The sequence below is a fragment of the Hirundo rustica genome, chromosome 7 (assembly GCF_015227805.2).
Source record: "Hirundo rustica isolate bHirRus1 chromosome 7, bHirRus1.pri.v3, whole genome shotgun sequence".
NCBI classification, from domain to species: Eukaryota; Metazoa; Chordata; class Aves; order Passeriformes; family Hirundinidae; genus Hirundo; species Hirundo rustica.
Genome location: NC_053456.1, coordinates 12352933 through 12366669, shown reverse-complemented (window position 1 = coordinate 12366669; position 13737 = coordinate 12352933). Strand labels below are relative to the sequence as shown.

The following is a 13737-nucleotide window of genomic DNA, read 5'->3' as shown; positions in this document are numbered from 1 at the left end:
CTTTTACTTGCACTTTCAAATTGCCATCTTAAATGCTGCCTGGACTTGCTCACCTTTTAATCAATGCTGCAAGTGGATTCCCTTTAAATAGCAGCTGCTGACACAGCAGCTCTGCCTATGTTTCATGTGATGGCCAGGATCCAGGCAAGGTAGGAGAGCCCCATGCAGTGGGGTATCCCCACAGCCCCCACCAGGGCTTGCCCCCTCTCCCAGGGGATGCAGAGCTTTGGAGGGGCAGCAGCTGGGGATGGGTTGATGGGTGCGAAGGCAGAGCTGGATGCCTCTTAAGCGTTTCATGGGAAGTTTACAAATGTGCCAGAGCAAGGGGAAGTCCCTAAGCAAATTACCATGCAGGATACAGCACATCCATCTCCACCTTCCTGCCCACAGCTTGTGCTGGGGCACCTGCCCTGTCTCAGGGGGAGGGAGGGCAGGAGGGCTCGGCTCTTGGCAGGGAGCTCTCCCACTCCACCGCAAGCTGGGTTTGTGTGCTGGTTGTCAGCTCTCAGCCCTTTCCTGACACCGTGTCTAGGTGCTGCAGGAGTCAGATGAGGGCAGCCCAGCCTCTCCATACAGGTTGGGCAGGTAGGAGAGATTAATTTCCTCTTCTGTCCCTGCTCCGGAGTCCTGGCCTTATTCCATGGTAGCACAGTTCTGCCCAGGGCACAGAAATTTACCAGCACATGCAGTCTCTTTGGGTTGTTTTCCAATTTCCTTTTTTTTTTTTTTTTTTTTAAAGAGTTTTTTGTTTTGTTTTGTTTTGGTTTTTTTTATACAGTCCTTAAGCATAGGCTAAATGCCTTTGAGCTGAGACCCTTGTTTCTTAGATTTAGAGGGGAGGAGCAGGATAAAAGGCTATGAAGAGACTCAGGTGACTTTCCAACAATCTTGGCAAATAAGCCTAAATCTCAGGGTCTCTTCAAGAGCCTAGAAGCTCTTTTTACCTTAAGAGCTCATGAAAACAGACATTCAACACCAGTTAAGGCAGGAGAACAAATGAGGCTGAAGGCTTTAAAGGGCCTTCCCTCACCAAGGAAGGTCTCCAGGTTTCCACTGTAGCTGTCTCTCCCCCAGACAGGCAGTGGAGGTGCGTGGCTGGCTCGTGGGGTGCGCTGTGATGTGCAGCGTGTCCACCTGTGCCCACCTGTGCTGATGAAGCAAAGAGGTCCTTATCATGGTGCCATCTGGAAACTGGGGCGGCCCGAGCACTTAGCCCTACAGGGAACACCTTGCTGGGTCTGTGGGCCCATTCAGACCAGACAAACCTGTATCAAGCCCTGCTGCTCGTCAGCAGTGTGTTCTTCCCACTGTCTCCATCCATGGCTGTCCTGGGCTTTCCCCATCACTTGTGGGCAGCAGATGTTTACTCCATGGCTGTACAGCACAGGCAAAACAGTTTTCCCACCCAGCCCAGTTGACTGGGATGTGAAAATGTTCCCAGTCATCATGAAGGTCCCACATTTGCCTCTGGGGTGCAACGATGCATTAGGACTAGTACTGAGCAGCTGATGCACTTCGAGTGCACCTCATGTTTGTACCGGTATAGCTTCAACTGATGAACTCCTCTTGTACTCTCCTCCTGCCAGTCAAAATCCTGGCTGTGCACGAAGCTGGAGCTCAGGAACCAGTGCTGATGTGTGTATCAGTCTGTGGTGTTTACCCAGAAGGCTGGGGTAGCTTGTTCCACAGGTGATGGGACCTCCTGTGAGACAGATCCACGGAGAACCAGTGAACTATGATGCCATTAAGTTTAATCTAGTGGGGAACAGCATCTGGGTGGCTGTCACAACTGAGGTGTTTTAGGGGATTTGAGCATGGATTTATTCACAGAAGTGTGATCACTGTATTGGATATGCAAGGCACTTAAAGCTTTTTCCTCTGTTTTAGTTACCTCCTTAGTGTCAGGATACCATATGGGACTAAATATTATAGAGGAGCTCCCCAAGGCTCATTCTGAAAGTACAAAATTGTCTAGAAATAATATCCAGGTGTTGAGAAAAGGAAAATGCTTGTAGCTATTGCTTTGGATTGTCTCCCAGCTCTGCTTCACCATTGTAGGTTATCCCTGACATTTAAAATGGCTTTTAGCTAATCTTCCAGTCTTGGGTTTTCTTTGCTGGGAGAGGGAAAAGTTGGGAGGGCTGTGAAATACTTTGAGCTGTATCTTGCCAGAGGAGCAACCCTCCAAATTCAGTGATCAGTATTTGGTACTGGAAAAGGAAAATGAAACCCACATAGTTATGCTTCCCTCCATCTGCTCCCAACTCAGACACACAAGGATGAGTGAGGCCCGGGACAGAAACCCCCTTGTCCATCCAACTTGATTTCATCAGATCTTACAGTCTTTGAGCACGCCCTGCAGAGGCAGAAAGGCCACGGAGTGGATCAGCAGCTACAGGCCCCTCACAATAACTAAAAACCTTTGTCTCTTCTGTCCTAGTTCTGGATACCGCGGGCCAGGAGGAGTTCAGCGCAATGCGGGAGCAGTACATGAGGACTGGAGACGGTTTCCTTATCGTCTACTCGGTGACAGACAAGGCCAGCTTCGAGCACGTGGACCGGTTCCACCAGCTGATCCTCAGAGTCAAGGACAGGTGGGTGTCAGTGGTGGGTGCTGCCTGACCCGCCAGGCTCCCCCGCTGCGCTGCTGACCAGCCTGGGGTGTGGCTGCACATCCCACCCCAACTTCTGCCTTTGGGTGTCCTGAGACAAAGCCTTAGGTGGGATTGGTGGGCCTCAGTGTGGTGAGTAAGAGTGATTTACTTCTTCTGATAAGTATGAAGCGCTTTCAATATAGAAAGGGTCAGTAGTGTGACAATGGAGTGAGAAATGCATCTGGAAGGGGAAACTTCTGCCGGAATGGTCTGGCAGAGCAGCGTGAGAAAGAGAGATCAGACACCTTTGAAGGTAACCAGCTCAACCTAGAGGGGGAAGGATGCTCTGTGCACAGTGCAGGCACTTTGGGATCACCAGCAGGGAGTCAGCAAGCATTCAGCCCTAATTATTTTGTGTGTGCTGGCATCTTCCTTGTGTCAAACACACCTCCAAAGGCCCTGTGCAATTTGGGGGTGTGAACGAGTGTCTGGAAGGGGAAAAAACTCATGCTGGAAGGAACTGTATTTCTTACCAGGGGTGTAATGTAGTTAATTTACTGTGCTCTGCAGCAAACAATTGCACAGAATAAAACATCTGTCTGTGCCTGGGGAGACAGCAAGACAGGTTGCCTCTCTCCTCCTTGCATGTGCAGGGGAGAAGGTGCACTGGGAGTTCAATCATCGTAAGTAAATGTGTCCTGGCAGAGTGTGGGGAAGCTGCTGGTTTATCTCCAACATAACTCCCTCTTCCCATCCTGGTTCAAGAAGCAGTGGATCTATCCTCACTGGGTGGGGTGTGAATTAAGCCCTGATATCTCTGCAGCTTTGAAACACTTAGTTTTTCCGTTCATAATGGCTTTTAATTATGGAAGTCATCAAGAAAAGTCACCAGAGGGTTTGGGCTTCGTTGCTGGCTTCCTTTCACAGCTCTGAATAACTTCCCCACAGGAAGGGTGGACTCGTATCATGTGAGGTTCACAGCTGACAGCTCTTCCAGTAAAGCATCCAAAGTGTAGCCCACAAGAGTGAAAAGTAAAGGAAAAACCACCCTTTGATTTCATTCAAATGAAGAAGACAGTCAGTCACTCAGTCAGCCTCTCAGATCACAGCAGTGCAGTCTAAGCACTGCTGGCTTAACTTGGGGCAAAGTAAATCTGTTTCTAAAAGCTGAAGGAGACGGAACAGAATTTCCTGTAACCTGCCCCAATCTGATGCTGATTTTATCTAATTTAACTTGGTGAAAATAAGATGCGGTGTTCACTGCTTGCTCTGGACTGAAACTTTTACCCTCCATACACTGTGCAAATGCTGCAGCAGCGTGTGAGAGGCAGGAAGTGAAACAGGCTGCTGAGGTTGTTTGTGTTTCCCCGCTCAGCGCCACTCCGAGCGTGAGGAGCATATCAATGCTTCATCCAAAACCTGAGCGTGGTTAGAAAATCACAGTGTGAGTAAAACAAACCTGCCAAACCCACAGGTAGCTGGGAGCATCGCATCGCTCTGGTTTGCAGTCTGGCAAGCAGTTTTGGCAACTTAAAATCCAAAAGAATTGCAGACTGCTGTGTTAGCGGGGCTGTTCAAAGCCTTCCTCCCATTTCTTTCCGCAACTTTCATTATAGTAAAATTTCCAACTGTAGCAGCTTTGTTCAACTGGCTTACAATAGGGAACAAAGTCCCCATAGAGCTTTATGCCTGATGTAAACAAAGCAAATGAGGCACCATCCAAAAGTAATCCCTTTCTAATCAATGTGCCGCAAGCCAAAAAGCAATCAAATAATCCAGGCAAGCAAATATTTTGCTCCAGAAGGATCAGAGTCAAGATATATCAATGCTCAGGTATTAACATTAAATCACAGTCACATTATCGGAATGAATAACTCTAAGACTCATTTAAAATGCAGAGTGCAGTACGGTATTTTTCCAGCCAGAGCAATGGGGCAACATGCCAGAGGGAAGATGGAGCTCTTATCATCTCGATGAAAAATGACCCAGAAACGCTGTTTAAAAATCCAGAGTTACCCAGGGAAGTGTTTTATATAGAAATGAGTACAGCCAGCTGCTCCTTACCCCGGTAAAATCAGCTGTGTTACAGCAGAGAAGACTGGGATCATTTAGGAGGCTTTAAAGTTAAATATGAGACAACAATACTGCTGTAACTGTCAGTGCTCAGAAGGGACCTCCTCCCTCCCAGCAGTGGCTAAGAGGCCCTGCAGCAGCTGATTGCTCTGTTTCATGAAGCCAGAGGAGAGAGTGGCACTGCCAACACCTCCCATGGCTCCCAACCTTTGTTTTGATTATCACTGGAACAGGGGAGCTTTCTGCAGGGGGAGAGCCTTGCACAGCACATGCTGTGGATACATGGATCTCTCCTTAGCTGGTGGCTGAAGACAGACACTTATATGCCTGGTAGTTCAGGAAATACTGAGTATCATTACAGAGGGAGATGGGTTTGGTATTTTTTTCTGGGATTAGAAACAGGAGATGGTAGGCAATAGCATTTAAAGCTTAGTAAATCTCTTTGGTTCCCTCCAGCCTCCTTCCAGCTACCAGTGCCAAGCTCAGTTTGTCTTGAGGTAATGTCTGATGGGCATCTTTTTGCTCCCACTCATTTTCTCCACTCCACTCATTCTCTTTAATGCCCCTCTAAGCTCCCAGAGTCCATCTTTCCTTCCCCCACAGCTGCTCTCAGTGGACGACCAGGAATGAAATTACTCCAATTCTTCCATCATCTCTCAGTATCTTGCCAAGATATGCAGTTACTGAGATGCTTTAACTGCTACAAAAGAGTCACAGTCTCCTGTCCAAGATCTGTCTTTATGTCTCAGTTGATTTTCTGGCTAATTTTCTAGATCTTTCTTCACCTAGCTGGGTCTTCAGACTTAGTTATCATCAGGCATTGCAAAAATGGTGACAATAAGCTCCCAAAGTCCCTACAAATAACAATAAATGTGTGGATGCATGCAACTTGTCAAGTCAATTTTTACAATATGAACATATGTGTAGCACAGCCTGGGGGTTTTCTTTCTATTTCTTTACACAGATGTGGTATGTCTGTAGCGGAAAATGTTAAATGATGTTAGCATCAAAAAGTGAAATTTATGTCGTAGTCTGCTAATTGGTGGTGGTTTTGATCTTTTCCAGGGAGTCTTTTCCAATGATTTTGGTGGCAAACAAAGTTGATCTAATGCACTTACGGAAAATTACAAGAGAACAGGGGAGAGAAATGGCAACGAAACATAACGTAAGTTTGTGGGATTGTTTAATGGCTTCCTGAAAGTCCTATTACAGGCGTTCAGAACTGAAATCTCTGCTCATTAGGAGCTGAATTAAAGCTTACAATTAAACATTTGTAAATACATTTTTGACTACTACGAAGTAGCAGCTATGTGGTTTCCTTTCAGTAGGGCCAGTTCATCACTGAAAGCAGAACCTCTGCTGTGCACCAGGCTGTAGCAGAGCTGTGGCCATCACTAAGACTTTTGTACAAGGTGTCTGAAAGTGGTGAGAAACGTTCAGAATGAGGGAAGAAAGTGCACTCTCCTGGAGTGAAAAGGCAGAGTCAGGCATTAGGAGGTACATCCAGGTGCCTGAACTTGTTAAAGATAATGAAGTTAACAGGGTTGTTAAGCCTATATAAATCTGGCCCACCATCTTCGCTCTGCATTATTCATGCTGTTAGTTTAGCCTGAGAAATTGGTCTTAGATGGGTGTAGATCACACGCTGCTCCACTAATCACCTCCAAATGCCAGCAGCCCTGAATACCCAGAGGGAGACAACAAGTCCCTTAGGACGAGGAACTGAATGGAAAGGTTAAAGGCAAACAAGCAACAAACCACGATGGGAGTTTGGCAGGGCAGGTTCACTCCCCCCCTCCACAAGGAATCTGGTTTCTGTCAGAGCCAGGACACCTAAACTGCAGCACAGCATGTTGTATCCATCTGCATACACACGCCTTGGAAAAGGCCCTGCATGAAAATACCTTATCAGAGGCAGTTTTATAAATCTGCCAGTGTGCTGGACAAGCACTCTAGGAGGCCCCATCTGGCTGTCAGACTTTGAAGGGGAAGATCATTTTACACTGAAGGGGAATTGTAGTCATGAAATATTCATGCAGTAGTCCCAATAAAATGTGGCAAGCAAGAATTTTTGGCAAGTGCTGGTCTTTCAACAACCTTCGGCTATTTTCATGTCTGTGAGCACAGCTCAGGGGGAGAGAACATCTGACGACATAAAGTCTGGGATTGTTCTCCCCAAACCCAGAGCTCCAATAGCAGCTGTTTAGCCTGGTGCTTATTCCAGACCTTTTGTAAGCACCCGCTGACCTTGCTGCGAGTGTGAGGATGTCGATAGCAATGTCATGGCAACATTTTATTTACCTGTATTTCCGTGGTATTAGCAGCCCATTTCTCCAGCCTTTAGGCTTTTCATTTTGAAACTGGTGTTTTCCTAACACGTAGGCTGTTACTGATCTCTTTCATGATACACTTCTCTTCTCCAGATTCCCTATATAGAAACGAGTGCCAAGGACCCACCTCTGAACGTGGACAAGGCCTTCCATGATCTGGTGAGGGTAATAAGGTAAGCTGCAAACTCCTCCCTTCCTTACTGCCCATGGGTGGGATGTGCAGGAATCATGGCCCAGACTGTCAGGAGCCAGTTTCTGGGGGGCTAGGTTTTCTTGGGGGTGGGATATTTCTGGTGTTTATTAACCTTCTTGTCCTGTATCTGCTTAGGTATGTTACTAGCACATAGCTCCCTGTGCAGGACACCAGTACCAGCCACAGTAAGAAGTAGCTGTGGCCATAATGAGTTTTTTTATTTAATGAACAGTGCAAAGCCTACTATAATGATCAGCTCTAAAAGGCTGGCACTGAAAACTCTGGACCAGTAATTTGGGTTTTCATAGTTTTGTCCTCTCAGGGTCTTGCCTTGCCAGAAGTTACAAAGGACTGGCAAAAAATTCTACGAAATTCTAAAGTTGTAGGTGACTTCTAACATTTTCTGCTCACTAAATGGAAAAAATTAAGCCATTTTGTATGAGAAACTGCATGACCTAATGGCTAAGCCCCAGGTTTCCTCAGACTGCAGAGGTTTGTTCCCAGTTTTGGCAAACGTACGCTCTCCGGGCGAACCCTGGCTCCGGCTGCCAGCAGGGAGGGACTGCCTTCCCAAACCCCGGCTCCCCTGCAGGAAAAGAGCTGCACACACATCCCAGCAGCTCAGCTGATAACCTCAGTTCTCTCTGAGATTTGTTTTTCTGGCACTAGCTGTCTGCCAGATTTTCTGGGCCCTCATTTTCCATGTTTTGGGAGGGCGTTGAGATGAAATCCTGCTCCTCCCTGCCGTGCAGTCAAAGTGCCTCGCCCGGCAATTAAACCACAAGGCATTTATTCACAGCATATCTGTACTTGTGAATATCCTAGCACAGCCTCAAGCCAGCCTCCATCAAAAGCAGATGGTACTGCCCACTCTTCCCTCATGTCTCAAAAGCAGAGGGCAGAAAGTCTTTGGAGAACTGAGTTGGAAGTGTCCCAAGCTCTTTCCCAACTGTTCTGTAACTCAGTATTAGCTGGCTAGATATTAGTTTTGTGATGCAGCAAGCTCTTACCACCATCTATTCTGCTCTGCAGGAAAGGAAAACAGCCAATATAAGATGGAAAGGCTTTGTTTGCTTTCTCTAAATAACACGGCCTCAGACAGGCTGAAAGGAGTATTGTAATGAGGCGTTACTAATTTCAAGCCCAGAAAATGCACTCCATAACCTCAAAAATGAGTGGTACACCTCAGTTTCCTGAGTAGCTACTGTGAAAGTCCTTGCCAGCCAGGTGAAACCCTCTGTGTTGTCAAGGGCAGCAGAAATGTTCACAAGAGCTGGAACTCGGGTGAAGTCAGAGAGCAGGGAGATGCTGTGTGATCTGGCTGGTCATTGGCCACAAAGCAGCTTTGCTTGGTTTTTGGATGTTACAAACTGTCCAGAGTCAAGGGTAGCAGCACTCATCAAGTATTGTTTTTCTGGTTCTCAAGTGAGCTTTTTCAAATAAAATGTAAATTTCAGCTCCCTGATAACTGTCACTGATGTAGTGCTTTGCAAATGAAGGGCTTCCTCAGAGCCCTTGTGAGCTCTCAGGGCGAGGATGCTTGTTCAGGGTTGCTCTGTTTGTGCTCCTTGCACTTGATTCCTAATTTATTTAGTTCATGCAAGAAACTGTTGTCTGGAAGTAATCCAGAAAGGACTAGGGTGATTGAGTCCACCCAATGGATGTTTTAAATTTCCCCTTTTATTCTGCAGCAGTGCACACATGGGAACTCTCACAGCAGAAGCCCTGAAAAGGGACAGGGTGTGGTTTCTGTAGCTCTAAAACAGATCCAGAAGAGTGAACAGCTTGTGGTCTCTTAGTGCTTATCCAGATTTAAAGTATTTTCTGTATATCGTCTTTCTAGTTTTGAGCTTTACAGTTTTAATTTTTCATGCCTCCAGCTTTCATATTCACTGAGAAAAAGTCTTACTAGTCAAGGCTGAGCTTTTCAGGTGGTTGCAAGAATTTGGAAGCTGAGGCTGTAAGAGAAACACCAGCTAAGAAACACCATAGTGATTTATGCCCCAGTGATGTCCCATCCTGGTCTGGATTGCTTGGTATGAACACCTAGTTTAATGCCTGGCATATTACATGACAAAGAGGCTGCTTTTGAACTCTTCAGACTCTCAGGTTTGAGTCTACAGAAGCTGCCAGTGTTTGTATGTTTTATCTTGCACTAAAATCTACATCTACAGGCTGCCTATGGGGTGTTTGAGCTGCAGAGCCTTCTGCTGGATTTGCACTGCTGGGCTGGCAGAGTAGCTGCTGCAGTTGGGTGCAGCTGCAAACAGGCATTTGGGCAATGCCTCATCTTACTGGACAGGGAGAAGCCCTCAGCAAAACGCTTTAGAGGCTGCTCACAGCTCTGGGGCACAGTGCAGGAGGGCTCTCAGCAGTGTGCTCCTGGTGGCTGTGACTTCAGACACCCAGGGACATCTTTCTGGGGTCAGCTCATTCTCTGTGCTCAGGTGCACTTCACAGCTTCAGAGGAAGCCAGAGCCCCATTGGCAGCAAACTCTGGTTTTGGATAACTGTTTTTTAGTCCCCCTCCATTACCAGGTCTGCATCAGTGCAGCTGGCTAAGGGCAATGCCAGCTGAAAGGCAGAGTGTATTTCTCTGTGCTCTCTGTATCTCTCTCATCCTCCTCCCTGCTAGGGGAGGAGGTGTCATGGAAGGCATGTAAGGGTGTAATGGATAATGTTGCATCCCTGTTTCCCAGAGCAGCCCCCGTGGCAGGGGAGGAGGCAGCAGTTCACCCTGGGCAACTGGAGACGTAGTGCCCTGGCAGCACAAACATCCCTGCCATTAGCCTGAATGGCTTCTTTTCCTCCTTCCTGGAGAATGCAGGCAGTTCTCAGCTGCGTGGCATGAAAAGCCAGGCAGTGCTGGAAGGGTGTATGGGGATATGTGTGCAAATATGCACACGCACGCCAAGATGCCGCTCTGCAGGCTGCCCGGGGCTCCGGATCCAAGCCAGCCTTACGCCTCACCTGCCTGCTTTCTTCTCTTCTCCCGAAACAGGCAACAGATCCCAGAGAAAAGCCAGAAGAAGAAGAAAAAGGCCAAATGGCGAGGGGACAGAGCCACGGGCTCCCATAAACTCCAGTGCGTGATTTTGTGACGGGACGCCCTGGGAGCGCCTTGGATGCCTCCCTCCCCCCCCCCTTGACCCACGGCCAGCCCGGGCGAGGAGCCGCAGCTCGATGCTGATGCCCACACGGCCCCGTGGCCCCTCGGGCTCCCTGCGGCGGCTCAGACTCGGAGGAGGCGGCTCACAGGGTCCGGAGCCCCGGAGAGGGGCTGCACGTCAGGGCCAGCGTGGGAGCTGTGCGAACGGGAGGCGGAAGGGATCGGCAGCACCTCAACTCTCCAACATCCCCAGCACCTTCCAGGGGCCTCCATTATGTTTATTAAAAAAAAAAAAAAAAAAAAAAAAAACACACAAAACAAACAAGGCAGAAGTTAAAAAATGTTGGTTTTATCTGCAAACATTTCTCTTTGTGACCCGTTTCTGCACAGCCTTGAATAGCCCCCCTGTTTGGTACAGTTGTCCGTGTATGTGTGGGGGAAGGGAAAGGGTTTTTCTTAAATTTTTTTTTGTCCCCTTCTTCCTTTTTGTTGTTTGCTCAGCGAGTGTTGGGTTGCAAAGAAACAACGGCCAGGCTTAGATTTTTTGCACTGAACTCTCTCTTGGGCGGCAGTGCCAAAACACAACTTCATATGAAAGTGCATAGACTTGGAGGAAGAAAATTAATTCCAGCTGCTCTGGGTGCTCCAGACATTGTGTCAGACTCTGGAGAGTCGCCAGCTCACAGACCATAAACTCCAGCTTAGAAAAGGAGGTTTGGGCTTGGATTTCTTTTTTTTTTTTCCCTTACCCTTTGTCAAGAGGTTTTGTTTCTGTTTTGTAACTTTGGACATGTCAAACTTAAGACATTTTGTTAACCTGGAAGTATTTAAATTAAAGTAATTTACAAATGGAAGGGTATGTTATTTTGGGGCGAGAGGGGTGGAGAGGAAGGGAGAAAGGAAGTAAAATCTGAACTGAATTTGTTATTTGGGTGTTGAATTTCTCCCTCATAAATGCATGTAAAGTGGTGCGATCTAAATCACTCTCTATTATTCCTTAACCTTTTCCTGCAAAGCCACTCGTGGGTAGATTAATTGTTTTGCTATTCCCAGGCTCATCTCACACACACAGGAAAAAAAATCTGTTTATGGACTTTGGCTCAATGTTTCTTCTTCTCCCTCCTTTGCCAAGCTGGTGACTTGAAAAGGTGTTTTTAAAATTATTCAAGTGGGATGTGTCTCTTCATAAGCTGACTGTATATAAAATGTCTCCCTGAAAACAGCAAGGACTATGAAAAGACAAGGCAAAAACCCTGCAAGCATTCAAACTGCCATCTACAACACCAGAAATATGGCTGTGCACATCCTGGAGGGGGCACGTGTTCTTTCACACCTTTCCTGGCAGAAAGAACTGCAGTGACAAATTTGTCTTTAATGGAATGTCATCTGCTGGATTGAATCCATTGGCTCCATTCACATGGTCACCAAACCTGTTTAAAAGTAGCAACTTGCTTGTCATCAGCGTGAATCTTATTTAAATATGCTTTCTGGGCATGATTTAAAATATTGGCAGGGTACGAATGCCTGAGATTTATGTGTCTGAGCACAGAAAATCCTGGTATTGGATATTGAAGATCCATCCAAGATGACGGATCATCACAACCTTAGTTGTCCATACTTGTTTATTCACCACCAGATTTCATTTCTTGACCCTTTGCCAGGCCACTTTTTAGAAGGGAGTTATCTGCTGATTATTTTTCAGGTGAATGAGGCTAATGGAAACATGTTCTTAATTTGTCCAATCTTCATCACAGCCAGAAGATGGCAAAAGCCTGTGGCTGGCTCAGCACACTGCTTAGGGTCATGTTGGCTCTGCTGCCTCTGTCCCCTTTGGTGTGGTGACAGAGGCTGGGGATGGATTAAGCAGGCAGATATGGGAAAGAAGTGTCTCTCACAGACTCTTAGGTTGGATGTGGGCCATACACTTCAGTGAGGTAGCAATGTGCTGTGTCAGCTGAGATGTGGCTCCCAACCATTGCAGCATTTCTTCCAGTGCTGGCTGAACAGAACTGCAACAACTGAAGCCATCCGCTTCAAATTCTGGTCCTTGAGACTTGTCTCTGCCTTCTGGAGGAAGGTCTCCCTGTAGGCATTTCATTTGTTCTGCTTTGAAAGCCTCTAGTAAATCAGAAATTGTCTGATCTTTGCAACCACCCCATTTCACCATCACCCCTGTAACCACTTCCCTACCAGAATCGCCGTCTAGCCTGACTGCTGGCTTAATAGTTTTAATTATACACTACTAATGCAATGGGATCTCACACACAAAAAGATGATGGCATTTTCAGGGAGCTCTTTTAATACCCCCTAGAGCTCTTCCACTTAAAAATAACTTGATTTCTGCTGAAATACCTCATCCTTATTATTTTTTATCTAAACCCTTGGGAGTGCATGCCTGAAAACAGCGTGTGTGTCTCTTGAGTCGCATCTGCTGTGTACTCAGCACTGTATGTGAGAAATTATCTGCTTTTTCTAAAGCTTCTTAATTGTTTCTTCAGTTCCTTTAGCAACTAACAGCGATTGCAGAATAATGGAGGGGAGGAGGAGGGAAAATGAGCAGATTAACAGCAGAATATGGAGCAGGGGCCAATGTGGAAAACATGGCTATTTTCTTCTACATTCATCAGTTTGTTTATAGCAAGGAGTGTTTTCCAGCAAGGATCACACCTCTGACAATCCTAGGGCACTGAAAATAGTGAGGTATAACAAAGCCTTCTGCCACATAACCCACCCTGTCATACTCAGGGCCGTTGGGAAATGGAGAGCGCCTTCGCTGCCGTGCGCAGCACCCACGGAGCTGGGTGGGAGACACCAGTTGGTGACACGCTGCAGAGAGAAACAACTCTGCTGTGGGTGGTTTATATTTTTCAATGGTGCATCCAGTGGATAGAGACATTTTTGCCGTTGTCAGGGGCAGGCTGGAGAAGGATCCTGTAAGGGCACATGTGGGGCTCATTTCCAAAGAGTGGATGGTGCAAGTGACCTAACATCATCTTCAGCCCCTGGGTAAATCAGCATTTCCTTGTCTCAGAGCAATCTGGTTCCTCTTCTATTAAACAGGAATTGGCAAGGTAGAGTTGGCCATAGAGCTGACCTTGCTTTCAACACACAGTTTCAAACAAAATAAAAAGAGGGGTAAAACCTTACAGATTTATTGGTATTTAATAACCAAGTAACCTCCTTTTTCTATTTTAGACACTGAATAATATTTGTAGAACAACAAAAAGAATTAAGCCACCTAAGTTTTGGCTTTGCAAAGATGTCATCATCTCCCCAACCTGGGATCCCATAGCAGCTGTACCACTGCTTTCAGGTAAATCATGTTGCTGTTTCCTCTCTCTGGTCCTGCCAATAAGGCGGCCACTGGCTTTGTTTTCTTACCAACTTCTGAGGTGCACGACATTTATTGTACAAGCCAAGTCACCTGTCTGTCTGTCA

The 13737-nt window shown here is 46.8% G+C and overlaps 1 protein-coding gene across 3 annotated transcripts in view; it reads left to right on the top strand.

Annotated features, from left to right (window-relative positions):
- MRAS (muscle RAS oncogene homolog) overlaps window positions 1–11153 on the top strand; it is a 37893-nt gene extending 26740 nt beyond the window's left edge. For all 3 annotated transcript variants that reach the window (XM_040069484.2, XM_040069485.2, XM_040069486.2), the window contains 4 exons: window positions 2441–2594; window positions 5733–5832; window positions 7091–7170; window positions 10192–11153. In XM_040069484.2, coding sequence (XP_039925418.1) covers window positions 2441–2594; window positions 5733–5832; window positions 7091–7170; window positions 10192–10291 — 434 coding nt within the window. In that variant the 3' untranslated portion in view covers window positions 10292–11153. The remainder of the gene's footprint in view (window positions 1–2440; window positions 2595–5732; window positions 5833–7090; window positions 7171–10191) is intronic.
- The last annotated feature ends 2584 nt before the right edge of the window (window positions 11154–13737 follow it).